The sequence below is a fragment of the Momordica charantia genome (genome assembly GCF_013281855.1).
Source record: "Momordica charantia cultivar OHB3-1 chromosome 9 unlocalized genomic scaffold, Mcharantia_2.0 BLBB01000009.1, whole genome shotgun sequence".
Taxonomy (NCBI): domain Eukaryota; kingdom Viridiplantae; phylum Streptophyta; class Magnoliopsida; order Cucurbitales; family Cucurbitaceae; genus Momordica; species Momordica charantia.
Genome location: NW_028275167.1, coordinates 8,126,608 through 8,147,675, shown reverse-complemented (window position 1 = coordinate 8,147,675; position 21,068 = coordinate 8,126,608). Strand labels below are relative to the sequence as shown.

General features: G+C 40.3%; 4 protein-coding genes across 5 annotated transcripts; 2 read left to right on the top strand and 2 right to left on the bottom strand.

The window, feature by feature from the left end:
* Nucleotides 1-2,608: 2,608 nt before the first annotated feature.
* Nucleotides 2,609-11,294, top strand: LOC148208899 (uncharacterized). The gene is made up of 3 exons (XM_088117183.1): nucleotides 2,609-2,750; nucleotides 2,825-3,369; nucleotides 3,459-11,294. Exon 3 carries the CDS (start codon nucleotides 3,488-3,490, stop codon nucleotides 4,226-4,228), a length of 741 nt encoding a protein of 246 aa, XP_087973309.1. The 5' UTR covers nucleotides 2,609-2,750; nucleotides 2,825-3,369; nucleotides 3,459-3,487; the 3' UTR covers nucleotides 4,229-11,294.
* Nucleotides 5,694-6,562, bottom strand: LOC148208901 (uncharacterized). The gene is made up of 3 exons (XM_088117050.1): nucleotides 6,506-6,562; nucleotides 5,865-6,353; nucleotides 5,694-5,714 (listed from the first exon to the last, which is right to left on the bottom strand). Exons 1-3 carry the CDS (start codon nucleotides 6,560-6,562, stop codon nucleotides 5,694-5,696), a joined length of 567 nt encoding a protein of 188 aa, XP_087973176.1.
* On the bottom strand, nucleotides 8,412-9,017 carry LOC148208900 (uncharacterized). Its single transcript, XM_088117049.1, has one exon. The coding sequence runs from the start codon at nucleotides 9,015-9,017 to the stop codon at nucleotides 8,412-8,414; it is 606 nt and encodes a 201-aa protein (XP_087973175.1).
* A 2,910-nt stretch (nucleotides 11,295-14,204) lies between the features above and the next one.
* On the top strand, nucleotides 14,205-19,043 carry LOC111013471 (fanconi anemia group D2 protein). Of its 2 annotated transcripts, none has more exons than XM_022287923.2 (4): nucleotides 14,205-14,409; nucleotides 14,512-14,595; nucleotides 17,724-17,759; nucleotides 18,787-19,043. In XM_022287923.2, exons 1-3 carry the CDS (start codon nucleotides 14,296-14,298, stop codon nucleotides 17,733-17,735), a joined length of 210 nt encoding a protein of 69 aa, XP_022143615.1. In that variant the 5' UTR covers nucleotides 14,205-14,295; the 3' UTR covers nucleotides 17,736-17,759; nucleotides 18,787-19,043. The 2 variants fall into 2 exon arrangements, with proteins under 2 accessions (XP_022143615.1, XP_022143614.1); XM_022287922.2 differs by having other exon boundaries at nucleotides 17,721-17,759.
* The last annotated feature ends 2,025 nt before the right edge of the window (nucleotides 19,044-21,068 follow it).

The window sequence follows — 21,068 nt, the reverse complement described above, 5'->3', positions numbered from 1 at the left end:
TTCAGAAGTTTCTCGAATGGTTTAAAATAAATAGTCACTGTTGTTTGTTGGCTATTAATTGTATATTTTGAATTATTTCAAAGACTTCAAGGTTTAAATTGTGAGATTTTGAAATTTATGGAACTTTATAAATTAGAAATGTATTTATTTCTTTATTTTATTATGATATGCATCTGTATACATATATAAAATAGCTGTACTTTTCATCTAGTTTGCCCCCTAATTTTTAGAAATAAAATATATTATATATCAGAAAACTTTGGGATTTTTTTAAAATAATGTTTTCTTTTTAAACGTATTTTTAAAATAATGTTGATATAAATAAAATTTAAAGAAAAATGTGGTTTTCGAAACTTATTTGAAAAATAATGCCTGAAAATTAGGGTAGGATTTCAAGAGACCGACTATCCCAGACAGTTTCTGAAGCGCGCTCTCTCTCTCTCAACCACTTCCTTCCTCTCATCGGTAGCCTAGTGTGGTCAGAGGATTCTCCCTTTCCCTTCTTCTATTCCCCAACGATGTCGTTTCCTTCATCATTGCTGACACTCATTTCGACTTCCACCATGTATCCTGTCATGGAATTGGATTTGGAGTTTTACGGGAACTGACCCCATCATATGAAAGAGGCCTCAATGTTGTTCGAAACCCAAGAAAAACGATCAAAATGCCCATATAGAACCTAAAAACGGAAGAAAACCAACCGACAAAACAAGAAGAAAAGAAGGAATTGGGGTGAGATTATGAAGAGTGTGAATTTGAAAATCATGAAACCCTAGAAACTGTGGTCAACTTAGTCGATCAAGTCCCACACTAATTTTCAGGCATTATTTTCCAAATAAGTTTAGAAAAACACATTTTTCTTTAAATTTTATTTATACCAGCAGTATTTTAAAATTAAAAGAACGGTTATAGTGGCCTAATTCATTATCTGTCACCTCGTAAGCAGAGCAAATATCTAACAAGTAAATGTTTATGCAGGAATTTGCACAACGTTTCTTCAGGAATCAAACTCGAACCCGGTCTCCGGTTCCGACCTGAACAACACAACAGAGTGGACCTGCACAAGAGGGTAAGCACTCCGACGCTCAAGTCAGTATAGATCAGACTCCTTATTTAGTTCGAGGTGAGATTCCCTACCTGAGCGTGAAATGAAGTCCTCTATGTATAAGTAATGGATCTGACAGTTCACACGACCGGCGGTTATATGTCTGTTTTCTCATATCGAACCTGTCGGGTTCCGAGCAGATCGGACCCCAGTCAAGTCGAACCTTGGTGCCCATTGTTTTATAACGGCAAACCCGGCCACCTTGGCAGGGCCGAGGTTGACCTAATCAATCCTTATTATTTGGTTTCTTCAACACAAATAAGGGTCCTCCACGTGTCTCGGGTATGTTTACCTCCAAACATTGGCCTCCTCTCTGTCAGGTTCGATCTCGATCTGACAGAGAAGTTCATTCGAATTTATTTCGGACACGTGGTGACTTTTCATTTGTAGAAGGAATATGACCGTTGAGGAAGATGTTTCGACCTGCCAGGTTGTCGGAGCACTCAAGCTTTTCGCTGTTGCGTATCTCGAGAAGATCCCAGCCGCTCGTTGCTTACACGTGTACGGCACAGAGGTTTTTCCGATCAGCTATAAATAGTCCCAAAACTTCAGGTCAAACCTTACGTTTCTTGAATTTCTGGAGTTCGATCTGAAACCAGCTCGAACCCTTTCTCTAGGTCAGTCGCTTTCCTTGCTTTTACTCTTCTTTCAAACATGATAGTTTTCTTGTCTTCCCCCTCCAGTAGTGATAGCCTGGGTAGTGTGGGCGATAAGTAGTTCGCCCCCCAAACCAAGTGACTCTGGGGAGGTCTTAGCTCGCAGGTTAGAGTCCGAGCTGGAAGAAATAGAGAACTTTAGGTTCTCTGATGACGGAGAGGACAATGATACCTCCACCTCGGGCCAGGGTCTAGAGTACCCTTCTAGGATGCCCGAGCACTATCTTGGACCCCTCCGTAGGGGGGTTTAAAATTCCAAACGATATCCTTCTTAGGATCCCAGAGGAAGGGGAAAGAGCTGACAATCCCCCAGAGGGATGGGTCACTCTTTATCTAAAGATGTTTGAGTACGGCCTCAGGCTTCCCCTTCATCCTTTCGCCCAGGAGTTCTTAAACCGAACTGGACTGGCTCCTGCTCAAGTGGCCCCCAATGGGTGGGGTGTCATTTTTGCTTTAGCCATTCTTTTTTGGTTGCGAGCTCGGGACGAGGATGAGGCCGAGCTGCTAAGTGTTGACCAGCTTCTTGGGTGTTTTGAGGCCAAGAGGATAGCCAAAAAACCAGGTCGGTACTATATGTGCGCAAGGAAGGGCGCAGGTGGTATAGTCAAGGGGCCGACCTCCATCAAAGGATGGGTAGGCAAGTGGGTTCTTTGCCTCTGGAGAGTGGTTGGCAAAGGACGAATCAGGTCGTCCCTTCTTTGACGTGCCTGCTAGGTTTGGGAACCTAGGTATGGAGTTTTTTTTTTCTTTTCATTTCTTGATATTCACATCTAACTCGAACTTTTGTTTATTTTGTGCAGTATCGATCAAGCCGATTCCCGAGCTCGCTCAAGCCACCTTCGACACCCTTAAATTCTACAAGGACAACTTCCCAAGGGGCCGGAAGATCGGGACCTTGGTCACCGACAAGCTGCTGCTAGAATCAGGGCTATTGGACTACAATCCTTTAGTTCGTCCAATTGAAGCTTCGAGGCCAAACTCCGAGCTCGGTAAGTCGCGTTCGATCTCAATCTCAATTGTTTCTTTCCTTTGATCTCTAACTTTATGCTTGTTTATTTTGCAGCAATGGTGTGCGGATTCATTGGAAGTGTGAAGCGCAAGTCCAAGGGCTGTGCTCACGCCCTCAAGACCGTGGTGAGCACTGAACCAGTGACGCCTACGGTGCCACGGACTGAGGCTCAGGGTAACTCTGGGCCATCCTCTGCAGTCCCCACCCCCGTGATCGAACTAGACTTGTCTGGGGGTCGATCTGAAGAGAAGCGTCCAAGGGAGGAGTCCGAGGCGCTTGATGTATCTCCCCTGAACGAGGTGAGGGGAGAGTCTCCTTTGAGGAGAAGAAAGAAGAAGAAGACCTCCTCCTCCTCGTAGGCTGAGGCTCGTGGGACTCTGCCTATGAGCCATGCTGATCTGGTGGATGACCCCGCAGCTCGGATGGGGGGAACATCCGACGTGAGAATGCGGTTCAGGATGGAGCCGACAAGCTCAGGGGTGAAGGACCAGGTGTCCCGCATCTCTGCCACGTGCTTGGACTGCTGCCTGAGGAGAGCATCCAAGTTCGTGAGCGATCCTGGGTCCGTACTGCAGAGGGCCATTGACAACGCTGCCGAGGTAAGATCTGCTTTGCATCTGCGCTTATTATTATTTTTTTCTCAATTTACAGCTTGATCTTAACCATTGTGTCCCTTGACTTTCGCAAGCGTTTGTCGCTTCCATCCATTCCGCTATCATGGTCAAGGCCGAGCTGGATGGAAGGGAGGCTGTGGCAGCAAAGGAGAGGGAGAACTCATCTGCTGCCTTGGAGGCTGCCACCACGTTGAAGGGCGAACTGCTAAAGGCCCAAGGCGAGGTGGACGTTTTAAGGGCCGAGGTGGATGCCAAGGCCGAACTTCTGAAGAAGGAGGGTGTGAAGCACAAGGCCCACCTCCGAGCAGCCCATGCGATCACCAAGGGGGTGGAGAAGGAGAAATTCCAACTCCTGAAGGAGAAGGACGATCTCGCCCAAGTCCTTGAGGAGAAGGATGCCTCTATTGGGCGCCTCACAGCCGAGCTCAAAGAGCTGAAGGAGCGCCTCTCCAATGGAGCTCTGCTGGAGGAGTCGTTCAGGCAACACCCAGACTTTGATGGGTTTGCCAAGGACTTCAGCGACGCCGGCTTCAAGTTCCTGATGAAGGGCATTGCTGCCGACATGCCTCATCTTCAGATCGATCTCGGCGATCTCAAGAAGAAGTATTCTGAGAAGTGGGCTTCTGGGCCTAATGGTACTCATGGCCCCCAATCCCTGGTGGACAAGTACGTCAGGGAGCTGGACTCTGACTACTCCGACATGGAGGGAGAGGATGCCCCAAGCCAAGAGCCAACCGAGGTCGGCACAACTCAAGAGGAGGCTCCTTCAGAGCAGGGTGGATCCCAGGAGGTCAACCTTCTGGGCTCCCAGGGCGAGCTGTCCTCCCACCTCGGAAGTAGCTGATGCTCTTTTTCCTTCTCTCTTTCTATTTCTTTTGTAAGTCCTTGGGCAGAGCTGCAAGGTATATAAGCCTTGGCTCTGTCCCTTTAATCAATGAAACTTCTATTTCTCCATTTTTGTCTGTTCTTTTACTGCTTTTTCCTTTAAGAATCTTTTTAAACTTGCTTTTGTAAGTCGGAACTTATGAATGAACAAACTCATCTCGCACCTCTAACTCATAAGTTTAAAGGATTGCAAGATAACTCTTTTCACATCACACCTCTTTCCTAAGGTTTGAATTTGAGAGTTTATTTTCTTAATCTTTTGATATTTCTCCTCGAACTCGGAAGTCCGAAAGATAATCTTGTGCAATTTGAACTTTCTACGTCGTACCTCGAACCCGTGGGTTTAAATGATTGACTTTCCTGAACCTTCAACATCGCACCTTTAACTTAAGCGTTCAAAGGATTGAATTTTGGCTCGTAATTGATTTTGACATCGTACCTCGAACCCGTGGGTTTTGAGGATCGAATTTGATCAATTTTAAGTCTTATGGGAGTCCGCAGCCCCCATTTAATTTCTGATCGAACTCGGAGTTATGAAATTAAATCACTCCATTTATTAAAAGTTCCGCCCCTTGAAAATTTTTACAAGCCCCTTTTAGGATTATTTTGACATTTCAGGGGTAATAGCGCTTCAATTGCTCCGCGTTCCATGGATGCGCAAGCATTTTTCCCTCCAGATCGGCCATCATATAAGTTCCAGGTCGGACTATGCCTTTAACTTCGAATGGTCCCTCCCAACTTGGGTCGAGGGTGCCAACATGACTCTGAATTTTTCTTAAGACCAAATGTCCAACCTGGAAGCTTCGAGGTCGAACCCGAGCATTGTAATGTCTGGTCATTCTGTTCTGATACTCTGCTAAGCGCAGCTAAGCCAATTCCCTTTTTTCTTCCAATAAGTCCAGGTTAAGGAGTAGCTCTTCTTCGTTCTTTGTTGGCTCGTACTGTTCTACCCTGTCTGTTGGTATGCCGATCTCTACTGGTACCATGGCTTCGGAGCCAAAGGCTAGCGAGAACGGAGTTTCACCAGTTGACTCCCTTAGGGTGGTTCGATATGACCACAGAACTTCAGGTAGCTCCTCGGCCCATCTTCCCTTTCTGGAGTCCAACCTTAGCTTGAGTCCTCGCTTTATGATCTTGTTTACTGCTTCAACCTGCCCATTCGCTTTTGGATGCGCAGGGGACGAGCTGAGGTGGGTTATACCCAGTTTTCTGCAGAAGTCCTTGAACTTTGCATTGTCAAACTGTTTTCCGTTGTCTGTCACGATAGCATTTGGTATGCCAAAGCGGCACACAATGTTTGTCCATATGAACGACGTGACCCTGGACTCTGTGATGTGGGATAGTGCCTCGGATTCGGCCTAGTTAGTGTAGTAGTCCACAGCGACAACGACGAACTTTGTTTGTCCTTTGCTCAGAGGAAAAGGTCATATGATGTCTACCCCCCACTGCACAAATGGCCAAGGGGCCGAAATGAGGGTGAGCAGTTCGGGAGGTTGATGGATAATGTTTGCGAAACGCTGGCAGTTGTCACAAGCTTTCACAAACTGCTTTGCATCCTGCTCGACACTGGGCCAATAGTACCCTTGTCGAACCACCTTGGCCGACAATGACCTGGCGCCAGAGTGGTTTCCACACACCCCTTCATGAACTTCCCTAAGAATGTAAAGGTCTTCTTCGGGAGTCACACACTTGAGGAGAGGCAGGGAGAAGCCACGTCGGTACAACATTCCTTCTCGGAGTGTGAACCGAGCTGCTCTTCGCACCATCTTCTTTTGCTCCTTCGGATCTTGCGGTGGGTTTCCTTTGATGAACTCCACGATCGGGTCCATCCAAGTGGGTGATGGAGTATCAACCTCCATTACATCTGGCTCCAAGATTGAAGGAGTGTCCAAGATCTCGACCGGGACTGATCTAGTCAGGTCGGTCTCATATGCTGATGCCAATTTGGCCAAGGCGTCCGCATTAGAGTTCTCAGACCTTGGAACTTGACTTACCTCGTAAGTCCCGAAATGAGCGAGGTACGATCTGACCTTGCTTAGATATTTTTCCATTCGGGGGTCCTTTGTTTGGTACTCCTCCTTAATCTGATTCACGATTAGCTGGGAGTCACTGAAGACCTTAATGTGGTTGGCCCCCAGCCCTTTGGCAACGTGCAGGCCTGCTAGAAGTACTGCATACTCGGCCTCATTATTTGACGTCCGAAAGTTGAACCGCAGAGCATATTCGAATCACTCACCTCCTGGTGCGAGCAAGAGGATTCCTGCCCCGCACCCCCTCTCGTTAGAAGATCCATCAACGTAGATCGTCCACGAGAGGTCGGACTTGGCCGACTGAGGTGGTGGAGTGAGCTCTGCGATAAAATCTGCCACTGCTTGCCCTTTCAACGCGGTTCTGGGCTCGAACTGGATGTCGTACTCGCTCAACTCTAATGCCCACTTCATCAGACGCCCTGATGTTTCAGGCTTAAGGAAGATACTCTTCAGGGGTAGGTTTGTGAGTACTACGATCGTGTGCGCTTGGAAGTACGGCCTAAGTCTTCGGGCCGAGGTGACTAAAGCGAGGGCCAACTTCTCCATTTGGGGATATCTGGTCTCGACCTCAGTCATGGCCTTACTGGTGTAATAAACGGGGCTTTGGCTCGCACCCTCCTGCTTGACCAGTGCCGAGCTGACGGCGCTAGCAGATACCGCCAGGTACAAATGGAGCTTTTTCCCTGGCAATGGCTTTGCGAGTAGAGGTGCCGAGTAGAGATAGTCTTTTTACTGCCCTAGCGCTTGCTCACACTCTTCCGTCCATTCGAACTGTCCCTTCTTCCTAAGAACTTTGAAGAAAGGAAGGCATTTGTCCGTTGATCTTGACACGAACCTATTCAAGGCTGCAATCCTGCCATTAAGGCACTGCAGCTGTTTTAGAGTCTTGGGCGCCTCCATCTCGAGCACGGCCTTTATCTTCTCTGGGTTAGCTTCGATCCCCCGGTTATTTACCATAAAACCAAGGAACTTTCCCGAGGAGACTCCAAAGGCACACTTGGTCGGATTGAGCTTCATTTGATACTTGCGTAGCACTCCAAAGGCTTCGGTCAGATCGGAAAGATGCGACTTTGACTGCTTGCTCTTGACAAGCATGTCGTCCACATATACTTCCATATTCCGACCGATCTGCTTGGCGAACATTTTGTTCACCATCCTTTGGTAGGTCGCGCCCGCATTCTTTAGGCCAAAATGCATCACCTTGTAGCAGTACAGACCTTAGTCTGTTATGAACGCGGTGTGATCTTGGTCTGGCAAGTGCATTTTAATTTGGTTGTATCCGGAGTAGGCATCCATGAAGGTGAGCAGCTCGTGCCCGGCTGTTGCGTCCACGAGCTAGTCGATCGTTGGAAGGGGGAAGCAATCTTTTGGGCACGCCTTATTTAGATTTGTAAAGTCCACGCACATCCTCCACTTCCCGTTGGATTTTTTAACTTATACAACGTTAGAGAGCCACTCAGGATACAAAATTTCTCGTATATATTCAGCTTTTAAGAGTTTGTTTACTTCCTCAACAATTACATCACTCCTCTCCTTATTTACAGGTCTTCTTTTTTGCTTTACAGGTCGGAATGATGGGTCTATGTTGAGGCGATGAACCATGATCTTCGGTTCAATGCCAGACATATCCTCGTGAGACCATGCGAAGACGTCCGAGTTAGACCTGAGGAAATTGATCAGTTCTTCCCTGTCAGTGGCCCCCAGCTTGGTTCCTATGCTTACTTGTTTTTCAGGGCTAAGTAAAGGAACAAGCTCGAGCTCTTCTGTTGGCGGGGAGAATTGCCTTTTGCCTTCCTTGGGTAGGTCTGTCTCGGACCCTTGCAGCTTGCCACGATTGGTCTGCTCTTCCAGGGTGCATACAGACGACCCTTTAAGCGCGGATGAATAGCATTCTCGTGAGGTCTTTTGCTCACCTCGGACCGTGCCCACTCCATCAGGGGTTGAGTACTTCAGGACCTGATGCAGTGTGGAGGGGACGACCCGGAATGAGTGGATGATGGGTCTCCCGAAGATGGCGTTGTAGGCCGACTTGCCGTCGATCACCACGAACTCAGCCATCTGCGTTACTTGGGTAGCATCATGTCCAATCGTGACTGGCAGATCGATACACCTTTAAGGGGAGACCGATTCTCCAAAAAATCCAACCAAAGGTGTTGGACTTTTCTTCAACTGAGACCTGGTCCAACCCAAGGCAAGATATATTGGGAGGGACAAGATGTTGGCAGACGCGCCTCCATCTATCAACACTCTCCTGACCAGGACATGATCGATCAGAGGGGCGATCACCAGTGCATCGTTATGGGGCAAGTGTACCCCCTCCAGATCGGTATCGCCAAAGGTGATGGAGCAAGTAGGTCTCTGCTCCCTGATGATACATACCTCGTGCCTGGCCTTGCGAGCTAGCTCCTTCCTTTTATTTCCGGACTGGCCCCCATTTGGGCCCCCGGAAATAGTGTTGATGACCGCAGGTTGGTCCTCTCTTCGAGGCGGCGTTCTTGAACGCTTCCTCTCTTCTTTCTTTTCGACCGAGTTAGACCTCGGTTTTCCTACGAACTTTTTGAAGTAGCCATCTTGAATGAGGTCTTCAATCTGGTGCTTCAGCTCCCAGCAGCTTGTTGTGTTATGGCCGTGATCACGATGAAAACGGTAGTATTTATCTTTGTTGCGCTTTTCTGGGTCCCCTCGGAGCTTCTCAGGTCTCTTGAGGAGCTTTTCCATCCCGCTCTCCTCAATATTTGTAAGTATTTTTGAGATTGGGATGGTGGTCGGGGTATAACGTTCGTAAGGTCAGCTCCGGGTGGGGCCGCTCTCTGATCTACGGTACTCTGTTCTGCTACTGGAGGAGAATGGTCCCTTATCTTTGGACCTGACATTAGGCCTCTTCGTCTCCTGACTTAATTTCTTCTGGTCGATCCGCTTCTCAGGTCGGCCAGTTTTGGTTCGGAGGAGCTCCTGTCCATCAATGACTTTTTTCGCCTTCTGTAATACTTTGGCGAAGGTGGTTGGAGCTTTCTCTCCAAGTTTTATAGTTAAGGTCTCATCGGCCAGGCCAGTGAGGAAGTAGCACATGGCCGAATCGTCGGAGCAGTGCACGACCTTCAGCTGCTCCTCTTGGAACCTTGTGACATATTCTTTTAGCGTCTCTCCTTCCTTCTGCCTGATGGTGGCAAGGTGAGTCGCTGTCTTTCTGTCATAATGCTGAGAGGAGAACTGACTGATGAACTCCTTCCTCAGCTGGGAGTAGGTCGAGATCGACCTGGCCGGCAGTCTCCGGTATCACAGGCGCGCGCTACCGGTGAGCGCGATCTGGAAGGCGCGGCATTTGATCGCATCTGTTGCCGCTTGAAAGTCCATGAGGCCCTCGAAGACCTCAACATAGTCTTTTGGATCCTTAGACCCATCATAAGGCTTCATCGCGGGAGTTTTGAACTTCGGAGGGATTGGAGCCTCCAGGATGTCCAGGGTGAATGGCGATTCTCCCAAGTCGCCATCGTCCAACGAACATTCTTTCTTCTCGCACCTAGTCTTAAGCGCCTCGACTTGCTCATCGAGCTTGTGCTTCATCAGGTTGAACTCTTCTCTAGTTATCACAGCTTCTGGCATCAGATTCTTGTATTTTGACTGAGCCTTTAGGTTCGAGTTCGAGAACTCTCGGGAGTAGGAAGGAGAGTCTTCCGGCTCCCGAGATGTCCTCTTCTTCTTTTCAGTGAGATGTTTTCTCAGATCGTTGTCCCGCAAGCTATAATCCACTCCTTCAACGTTGGGAATAGGCTCGCGGTCGCCAGGTTGGATGGATGAGGCTCCCTTTTCACTAGGTGCGCCCGGGACCCTAGAGGGAGACGCAGTTCGGTTAGCACGCGTTGCCTCAGTGTACATTTCTTCCATTGTGCGCAATCGATGACGCATATCATCCAACTCGCGCTGGAGAGTAGACAAAGCTTCAGGGTCTACTGCCTGGTTGGCCCTTTGGGAGGCCTTTCTTGAGGTCCCTCCTCGGCCTCGGTTGGCCTTTGAGGGTTTCGGATGAGCAGGGGGTAACTATTGGTTCGCATGGCGAGCAGATCTGCGCGGCAGATCTCCCTCTTGCCCTGCTCGGACCTGATCCTCGACTACTCTTGCGTCGAGGTCTCGCTGAGTGCCATTATCAGCGTTCACACCCCTCCGCTCTGCCGTATTGGCAGAGTTTGCTGGATGCACCATTTTTGCGTATATTTTCTAGATCGGGATGACTTAAGATGTCCCCACAAACGGCGCCAAATGTTTATGCAGGAATTTGCATAACGGTTCTTCAGGAATCAAACACGAACCCGGTCTCCGGTTCCGACCTGAACAACACAACAGAGTGGACTTGCACAAGAGGGTAAGCACTCCGACACTCAAGTCAGTATAGATCGGACTCCTTATTTAGTTCGAGGTGAGATTCCCTACCTGAGCATGAAATGAAATCCTCTATTTATAGGTAATGGATCCAACAGTTCACACGACCGGTGGTTATATGTCTGTTTTCTCATATCGGACCTGTCGGGTTCCGAGTAGATCGGACCCCAGTCAGGTCGAACCTTGGTGCCCATTGTTTTTATAACGGCAAACCCGGCCACCTCGGCAGGACCGAGGTTGACCTAATCAATCCTTCTTATTTGGTTTCTTCAACACAAATAAAGGTCCTCCACGTGTTTCGGGTATGTTTACCCCCAAACAAGTAACAATAAAGAATCCAAAATGTCAGGAGTTCGAATTTCCACTCTCATTAAAATGCCAGGAGTTCGAATTTCCACTCTCATATATCTTTTATTTATTTTTTATTTTTTCAGACTCATTGCTAAATTTTCGACAGGTATTCATTTTTTTAAAAAAAAAAGAAATATCTCTCTTTCATATTATACATTTCTCTCTCTTTTTTTTCTATACAAACATTTCTCACTCCTATGTGTGAAGAATCCTTACTGTTGCTCCTGAAGTATTGTTCTTGTAAAAATGACTCCCATTAACATTAAAGCCCCTTGCAGAAATGACTCGTGGTAACATTAAATTCTCCATTGTTGATATATTTGTTATACATTATATACTACTAGTTACCTATACCAAATATAAACTATATCACTGATATAACTAATATATCTAATGTAAAATATATCAATTACATATATCAATGATGTACTTCATTTTAGGTATATTAACGCGACGAGTATAATCGACTTTTTTATTTCTTTCACTAGGGCTAGCTTTTGTTTTTGCTATATTTTGCAAATTAAAAAATTAGTTACCGTAATTAAATACTAATTTTTTGCTATATTTACAAGTGACCTAAAATAAAAAATCATATTTTCACAAAAGATAAATAAAAGGGGGAAAAATCCATTTTTCTTTTGATGTATCACCTTTCAAGTTTAGAGATAAAAAATGGATTATAAAATATATATTTGCTACAAAAATTGATTGCACTCGGAGAAAAACACAATGGAGTTATTATTTTATTATTATTTTAATTTGTATGGTGGATGTGTATTGACGGATTTAATTTGGTATTGATTTTAATTAATTAGGATTGGTTTGTCTACGGACAATTTTACCTTTACAAAAGTTAATGAGTGAAATTAACAAAAGTTGAATAAAACTTGTAACATTCGTCCAAGTCTAAGGTTAAATTTGTTCACAATCACGAAAATAAGAGATTTGCTAAAAATTAATGCAAATATGTATTAATTTACTTGTTAGTGTTTCCATATAATTAGGCTGGTGGCTTCGCAGAGTAGTGAGGTTGGTGAGAGAGAATTTAAAGGGTAATGACTTGATTTTTTTAATTTATTTTTAATACGATTACGCGAGGAATTCGAGTTGACGACTTCTTGATAAGAGACAAGTACCAATTATTGCTGAGTTAAGGTCATATTGACGGTAAAGACCTAATTAGTGATTTAGTATTGGTAGGTTTTTACTTTTTATTATAAATACTTGTAATAATTCCCAATTTAATATATAAAGTTGTTTGTTCATACAATATTTCTTCCTTCCCCTCTATTGTTCTTTTTGTTTTTCATTATAAGATTAAACACCTAATCCACTAAACCGTACTTGGATTCATGGCTAAAAATTGATTTCTCCTCTAAATTCAATATTTTTTTATGCGACGGAAACTTAAACCAATGTTTAAAACGTTAATATCAACACCAGCATGAGCTTAGCTTAACGATTGTTGACACTTTGTCTTCGATAAAAAAAAAAAAAATTGACACCTATCTTTGACCAAGAGGTCATGAGTTCAAATCTTTCCACTCTACCAACAGAAATGTCAATGTCTACCTATATGAATATTTCTAAACCATAAAAATAAAAATAAAAAAATCAAATTAACAAATAAGTATATCACAATTTCTAAATAAATTAAAAATTCTTATTATTAATATTGTGCCTATCTTAATTATATTCTATTGATGTTTTTGTGTATCTGTCAATTTTTTTCAACACTATTGATTTATCTATATCGAATCTATGAACATATAAAATTGAATTAATGTCTTTGGAGGGCTGTTTTAAAAACTCTCACAAATGTCTAAAATTTTCCAATTTTACACTTTTAGATTTATGGTGTAGGATTTTTTTATAATATTGATTTTACTTTATTTATTGTATTTATATTTATTATTTGTTAATTTTTTTTTGGTTGAAATCTAGAAGATTCAAATTCCTAAATTGTAGACATAATCTTATAATTATTGAAATTAATTACAAAAAGATTATCATGATTTCAATTTCTAAATTAATTAATGTATAGATTTACCATGATTTCAAATTCAAAATAGTTGAAAAATATATGGACGATTTACCAACGATTTAATGATATTAAGAAGTATAATATCAAAAGTTTTCAGCAGCAATAAAAAGCAACAGAATTGAATTGCATCTTGCAATTTGGTATTTAATAATAGATATAAAATATATTCGGATATAATCTTTAACTATTGAAGTTTCAATCTCGTATAAACTTATATAGTGTAGATATATATTATATCCGCATATAACATTAGCCTATTCTATCCATTTAGACACCATAGCACATGTTTCATTATTATGAATTGCTATTATTAACATTAACCTAACAAATGCAATTCAACACAATAAACCTATGATAAATATAAAATATATCCGACTATTGAGTTCCTATAATTACCAAAATGGTACTTAGTTGTAGATATATATTATATCCGCATGTATGTGGAAGAATTCACACCTAAATTTCGCACCACTCAAATCATATTTGAATATTTCATAATATGGACTAAGAAAAAGCCGTGTATTTCTTCATCAAACTTACAATATGATAATAATGGCCTTCGCATATGACAACGTTCTCTACAAAGATCCGTTAACCACCCGCGACAAACGAATAGATTCGATGCCACACTGATTTACGATGGATTTGCTATGGCCTTCCGGTCGGCGACTAAACAAACCTTGGGATAAACAGAGTGTATCGTAGTCGGCGACGAAGAAGAAGCTATAACGGTCTACTCCAGTGACGAAAAAGAAGCTCGAATGGACGGAAACAATGATGTATGTGGAAGGACGGCAAATGAGACCGGAAGAAGAAACGACGAAAGGAGGAGAGTTTTTTTGAAAATTTGCAATGGAGAATTTTGGAGATTTGGGTAGTATTTTGGGATTTGGTAAATTTTATTTCTGGGAAGTGATTTAAAATGTAACCTTTTAAATAATTAATCTTAAATTTCAAAAAATAACTAATATTTAGGTGTAAACATAAATATAATGATAAATGGACGAATCTGTAACAAAAGTATAAATTTTATATATTGAATAATTTTAATCTTTTATGTAATTACAGTCTCAGAGTAAGTGAATGAAAAATTTAATATAAATTCGTTTAAGACTAAGAAAAACTCTAAAACTAAAATCAAGAACTTTTATTTCTCCGAAACCTGGCCAAGGACTACGAAGCTTGTGCGGTTCGTTCTGGAAGAAAGCGGCAAGAACAACGAAAATGTTGAGAACTCGATTGTTTTGGTTCAGCGTTGGATTTGGGGCCGCGGCTGCTTCCATTTCGCAATTCGTTTGGAAAGATCTATTGGCCTATCGATCTGCACTTTCCTCTGATGCAAGTTTTGTTTTAACCCAGAATTTGTTTCGTGTTTCTTCCCTTCGACGAAGGTTGGTTTTTATGTTGTTCTTGTTGTTTTTTTCCCTCCCGTTGATACAGATGGAGCGGAATTTTGACGCCCTGGAAGCTAGAATCTCGAATCTGGAGTCAGTTCGGAACCGGAATTCGGTTTCATCTGCTGAGGTATTTCTCTTGTTGTGTTAATAGTGGAGCTTAAACGTGAATACGTAGCTCTTTTTTTGTTTCTTCCATGTGCAATGTGCGTATACCATTTTCATTAGCTCTGGAATTGAACTTTAGATAATGAGATGATCTCTTTTACATGGGTCGATTATTAAGAATACTCGGTGAGTAATGTAAATGTATGTGGAAAACTTCTTGATGTCAGGAGAAACGAGCATTCTTACCTTTCAACATTGGACAAAGATATAGGATCATTGGAAAGATATAGGATCATTGGACCTCCATTTTCCTCTGCTTTGTATCAGTTCTTGCTCTGGTAGATATTAACGGTTTTCATGGAGGATATTAGAAATGTTAAACTTTTCAAAAGGACTTTAGACAATTTGAACACCCGGTGAAAGCGTGAATGTAGAAAAACAAAACTAAATCATCGAGGCAAGGTTCTTTTATCTCCTTTTAATTATTTTTAATTTTTAAGCAATTGAGACCTGTCACTTGAATTGCTGAAGGGCTTACTATTGTTCATTAATGTTTCGTGAAACGTCAATGAAGGGGTTTGGTGATTCTTTAAGTTTCGATAGCAGTTGTTTTAAAGAATTCAATCAGTTTGGCTCCAAGTGGTTCCTAGAATTATATGGGAGAGATGAGGATGGGTGGTTTACTACTGTATAGAAAAGGGAAAACAACTGTAATTATTGGAGTATTGCAATGATAGAGGCTGGTGTTAGATCATTAATGGTACAAATTAGGCGATGGAGAAATGATTTGTATTTTGTGAAGATGCTTGACTGGATTCTCAACCATTTTCAGTGAACTGTCAGAATATGGTATTTACACATTTAAGTTCTTTCTTGCTGAATTCAAGCGTGTGCTTGTAAAATCGAATCTATGACCGCTTGGTTTGTACCAGCTTCCTTGCAGGAAATTATGTGATTTTTTTTTGGGATTAAGAGGATACTGTCAAGTTTGTGAGAGGGTATAATGATATTTCTTGCCCTTGGTGCCTAACAGACCAATGGAAGGAAGACCAGTTTTCTTGGAGTTAGACAACAGAGAAGTCCTTTGTTCGTTTTAAAACGGCCATTATGACACCAAGCTTTAAGGAGTCTGGTTGAAATTGATGCGATGTGGGATAGTAGTGGTTTTAAAGCAGGATAACTGACTATTAGCATATTTCAGCCAAATCCTTACTAATCAAGTCAGATAGAAGTCTGTCTACGTAAAAGAATTGATGACCATTCTATTATCTATACAAAAATGGAGGTCTCATTTGATGGGGAGAAAGTTTGGATCCGTATAGATTAAATAGTTTGTGTTTCCCCCAGTGGAGCAGTCATTGGTGAGTGTTGATAAGTTGCTCTTGATGATTTTGACATAGTATCACCTTAGCATAGAGAACAAGGTTGCTTCATGCATTATCCAAATTCCCAACCAACATTATTTTGACCTTCATTTCCATTATTCAAGGATTATCTAGCTGATATCAATTTCTTAAGGGGATTATCAAGTTGCATGGGGTCCCCAAGTCTATTTTACTAGATGGGGACAAGATCTTTGTGGGCACCTTTTGGGTGGAATTTAAATAGATGGAACCTTAAGCGTAATACTATATACCACCTGACTTGTAATCAGATGGACAAATTGAGGTCGTTAATTGTTTCCTGGAAGTATTTGTACTGTTTTGCTGTAGTGAAGCCAAAAACTTTGGCAAAATGGGTGCTTTGGGCAGAATAATGGTTTAACACTTCACGGTGTAGCTTAAACTACCAAGGAGAGAATTCTCCAAGAACTTTATTCCAAAGTAGTTTATTTTGATTCGAAGTATAGATATTAAACTCAATTTATAAAGGAATTAACTACTAGTTAAGTATTTAAAAAACTAAAACAATTTAAACCAGAAAACTAACGTTATAGTTGATGTATGACAAACCCCCTTCCCCTTTATTAGATACAAACAACCTTCCCAATTTTCTCAGTGATTGGTTATTATAGGAAGGGATGCTGCCCTTTTGATGGCCTGAAATTCCAACTCTTTAGGACAAAGCAAATTGTGAAAAGGAATGCAAACAACAATTTTTTTAAATCTAGAAATCTAGTTTTCTCAATGTTGAAAGGGCTCCAATTTTGTAAAAGAATAAGACCTAAAAAATAATTACAAAGAATATTTAGTGATAAACGACCAAAGAGAGGCTTTAAATCTAACCAAAGACCAAACCTACCAGCCCAAAACGTCTCTGTCCTCTCAAGATTATGTTGTTTCTCTCACTCCAAATACTCCATAATATATATAAAAACCAGCACTATAGAGAACACTGCTCTTATCCTGGAAGGAGATTGAATCTAGACTATTCATGTTACAGACCAAACAAACCCCAATAGTCTCCAAAAAACAGTCCCAAATCAAATGAGAGAACGAACCACTCCAAGATGATTACACTAAAGGATACGACTCAAATCCTTACATGTCTTCCAATAAAGAATGCACCATTGCAACCCCAACAATGAGGAATGCCTTTGAATCTGGTCCATGAAAAGATGTTAGTTAGTGGGTTGGGGACATGGTCTATAACCCTATTGTATGTGTACTTTTAACAGGACAAGGTGAAATTTTGAACAGGGTTACTGATAGGATTAAGCACCCCCTATTCATCCGACTTACACTAGGAAAAGGGTGAGAGGTGAATCTGGTAGTTACAGGGAGTAGAGAGCATTTATGTTACTGAGGTCCACTTTTGTAAATCTATTAGTAACAAATTGTGCAAACTTCGTGTGAGGAAGCTAAATAGTTATGGCAAAAGTTTGAGAGTTCAAACCTCACGAACTACCTGCCATATGGTGTACAGTAATTTCTTTTTTTGAATAACCAAGTTTCTTATTTCAATGCAAGTCCAGCAGGGATTCAAAGAAAACTGCATTTTACACATTTGGGCCACTAAATACTCAATCTTTAATCAATGCAATCCTCAGAAGTTTGTTTTTTGATCTTCTGTAAAGCATACTCCTATCATATTCTTCTTCATTCTTTCTGCAAAGAGAACACATCAGACTATATTCATTCTTGCTTAGTGATTTAGAACAAGATACTGTCTTTCCTTTTCCTCACATCATTTTCTTTTTCTTTGTAGCAGGCCAATGATTAATTCTTCATGAAGCTCGTTATTTAGGTATGAGGTTGCTTGAAATATTATCTAAATATGTCGACTGTTTAATAATATGGTTTATGGTCATATATTATGGCAACTATAATGAGCTTGACATGATCCTACATGTTTTTCTGACTGATGAAATGAATCTTACGTTCCTTTATCAAAATATTTACTCGGGGAGTATTAGAACCAGTGTTTTCAGGCGCACTTTTCAAAAAAGGGAGGCAAGGGCGTCTCAGTAGTCAGTACCTCACATTCCTTTTATTTATTTTGTAACGAAATTAATTGATACTCTTCAAAAATGTTTGTTTCTCTAAACATTCTCATACAGATACTCTGATTTCTTATAAGGCTTTCATTATTTTGTTATTTTTATGTATAAAAATGTTTTAAGTACTATTTTGGTCCTTATACATCCAACTTTGGTTCATTTTAGTCCCTAAATTTGTACTTTCACTATATCTGTTTTAATCCCAGTACTTTTAAAAAGGGACCCTTTTTAGTCTCTATTTGTAAATTTTTAGCATAAATTTTATACATAATAGAAATCATTTATATTTTTTAGCATAAATTTTATACATAATAGAAATCATTTATTATTGCACAAGTAGGATTACATCTCAAGAAATTTAGTAAATGAAATATCATGTTAGAGTTTGATTCAAATAAATGATATAAAAATGAAAAATGAAGAGACCAAAATGGTCACTTTTTTAGAGTAGAGGGACCAAAACAACATTTATTTTGAAAGTATAAAGATCAAAACAGATATTAATTTTGAAAGTATGGGGACCAAAACGGACATTTATTTTGAAAGTACAGGGGACGAAACGGACATTTATTTTGAGAGTACAGAGAATTAAAATAAACAAAAATTTAAAAGTACAGGGACAAAAATGAGCTAAAGCAGAATTGACTGTTGATTGCATTTAGTGCTTCTAGTACACTACTAGGAAATAGTGATGAGAACATTTCATGTCCTTCCCAATTCCCGCCCTCTAATTTGTTATCTTGTGTATTTTCCTCTCCTTACCTATATCATCAGTTGGTAGCACACAGGAGCAAGGCAATTTGATGATGCCTTGGAGGTGGATTTTTGTCCCACATTTGTGAAGGAAGAAACCTCATAACGGAAGGTGTAACTCTTACCATTTTCCTACAAGTAAAATTTGTATAAAAAGTGAACTTTTTTTACATTTTATCCTACTTGAGAATGAGATGGTTAAAATCGATCCATTGTTTTTATGACTGCTGTGAGACTTCTTCCAAGTTTAAGCTGAAAGATACTTCGGGTAAGAAACAGATTTCTGTGTTGTTTAGTTGAATTCAAACTGTTGTTTATGCGGTTAAACATGGAGTATGATAGAATGAGTTTGTAGTCATTTTTGAAGGTTATGCTTTCTTTCAAATGAAACACTTTTAAGAGAAAAATACTCTACTCAACTACTTCTTATAAAAGTACTGAAATGGCAAAAAAATCTGTGGGACCTGCAAGTACTCGATCCGATTGGGTCGGAGAATCTTCGGTTTATTAGGACAGGGTCAAATTGGGGATCCTAATTGGGGTTCTTGGCGGGACAGGGTGGGGGATGAAGAGAGGTCTCCCCGAGTCTTTTCTATAAATACGTTTTGTTTTTTTTTTTTAAATTTTTTAAAGTATTGTAATTGTATTTAATTAAATTTTACACTATTCTATAAAAGAAAGTTTGTATTTTTGAAAGAATTAAAATATTTATAATTCTCTATATATATAAGATGGGTTCCTGGGAACTCATCCCCGATTGGAAAATCCCTGCGCCGTTGCCGAAATTTTGGACATGGTACCATTAAATTTTAAAGTTTTTGTTCAGTGCTTTTTACCACGCATGCCAAATCCATTATAAGATTGGAACACTTGTCACCAATCCCTGGGCGGCCTTCAATTTCAAATGAAATGATTTTTTTTTTCCCGCAAAGGTAGAATATCCAAAATTCCCTATACATATTTGTACTTCTTCCAATATATGTATTTTTAGAGTTACATTTTATGATATTTCTTTGCATAAAAGACTGTTGTATTCTTAATTGAGCTAAAAATCACTGGCCAACTCAAAAAGAAATAAATAAAACTCAATTTTGATCTAACTTTGTGATTTTTTAAAAATTAAGATTGCTTACTTATAATTTCTTTGTTTTTTAAAGTCTATTTTTCATTTTTGAAATCTAGCAAAATTTTTATCGTATTTTTGTGAATTAAATTTGTTAAGACATGCTTGAATAGTAATTTTGTTTTTAGTTTTTAATTTATGAAAAAATAGAGTTTGAAACCTGATTTAATTAGTTATTTTATATATTTTCGATCAAGTTTTCAATTTCTTACTAACGTTTTTTAAATTATAAGTAAATTTCAAAAGAAAAAAAAAAGTATTATTTTTAATATAGATTTCTGTTTTTCAAAATTTCCTATTTTCTTATAATATTTGATTTTATTTTCTCTTTCACACGTATTTTGCAATTTTTTCTTCTGCAGTACCTCAAATTTGATTTTGGCTTTTTGACCCCATATTGTAGGGTGGATCTCGAAAGATATGAAAGATCTCCCTCCAAGCCGTATATACGACTTTCATCAAATACGACTTTCCATAGAATTCTATATGTATCTATGAGATCGAGTATGGAATTCTGTTTACTCACTTTAAATTGAGTATCCGTTTCCCTTTCCTGCTAGGATTGGAAATCTTGTATTTTACATATCCATACGATTGAGTCATTAGGTTTTCGAAATAGTGTAAAAAGAGGTGCTTTGAATCATTACTATTTGACACGGACCTGTTCTAAAAAAGTCGAGGCATTTAGAATTGTTTGTTGACACGGATAAAGTCAAGGAAAACCTCTGAAAATTATTTCAATATTAGACCTTGGACATATAATAGTTCCTAATCGAATCTCTTTAGGAAGAAGATCTAGGTCTCGTTTGTTTGGTGGTAATCTAAGATGTCCATCCCATGAACATTTGAATTAACGTGTTTGGATTATGGTAATCATTCTAAGATTTCCTCACATCAGACATTATCAAATGATCAAATTTACCTTTAAACCTAAACTAGCAATATTTTCCTTTTATCCTAGCCGTCTCATTCTTCTCTTCAAGAAAAGAAACTCTCAAAATCTACTCTCAATCTTTTTCAATCATCTGCATCATTCTTCAATATTAGCTATTTATTTTCATATTACATTTCTTACTATTTTCTTCATTTTGCTTTATGTTCCATCTTTACACGTTTTTTTTTATTGTGTCTTCTATTAAATTTTAATATTTTATTTCATAAATTTATATCAATACATCGA

What these genes read in the sequence shown, in the direction of transcription:
- LOC111013471 (XM_022287922.2), top strand. Translation starts at nt 14,296, where the DNA reads ATGTTGAGAACTCGATTGTTTTGGTTCAGCGTTGGATTTGGGGCCGCG. An exon ending in GATCTGCACTTTCCTCTGAT is followed by an intron (nt 14,410 to 14,511) that starts GCAAGTTTTGTT and finishes CCGTTGATACAG; the next exon opens with ATGGAGCGGAATTTTGACGC.
- LOC148208901 (XM_088117050.1), bottom strand. Translation starts at nt 6,562, where the DNA reads ATGGATCTTCTAACGAGAGGGGGTGCGGGGCAGGAATCCTCTTGCTCG. An exon ending in CCTCTTGCTCGCACCAGGAG is followed by an intron (nt 6,354 to 6,505) that starts GTGAGTGATTCG and finishes ATCGTGAATCAG; the next exon opens with ATTAAGGAGGAGTACCAAAC. An exon ending in CCAGGTCATTGTCGGCCAAG is followed by an intron (nt 5,715 to 5,864) that starts GTGGTTCGACAA and finishes CCATTTGTGCAG; the next exon opens with TGGGGGGTAGACATCATATG.
- LOC148208899 (XM_088117183.1), top strand. Translation starts at nt 3,488, where the DNA reads ATGGTCAAGGCCGAGCTGGATGGAAGGGAGGCTGTGGCAGCAAAGGAG.
- LOC148208900 (XM_088117049.1), bottom strand. Translation starts at nt 9,017, where the DNA reads ATGGAAAAGCTCCTCAAGAGACCTGAGAAGCTCCGAGGGGACCCAGAA.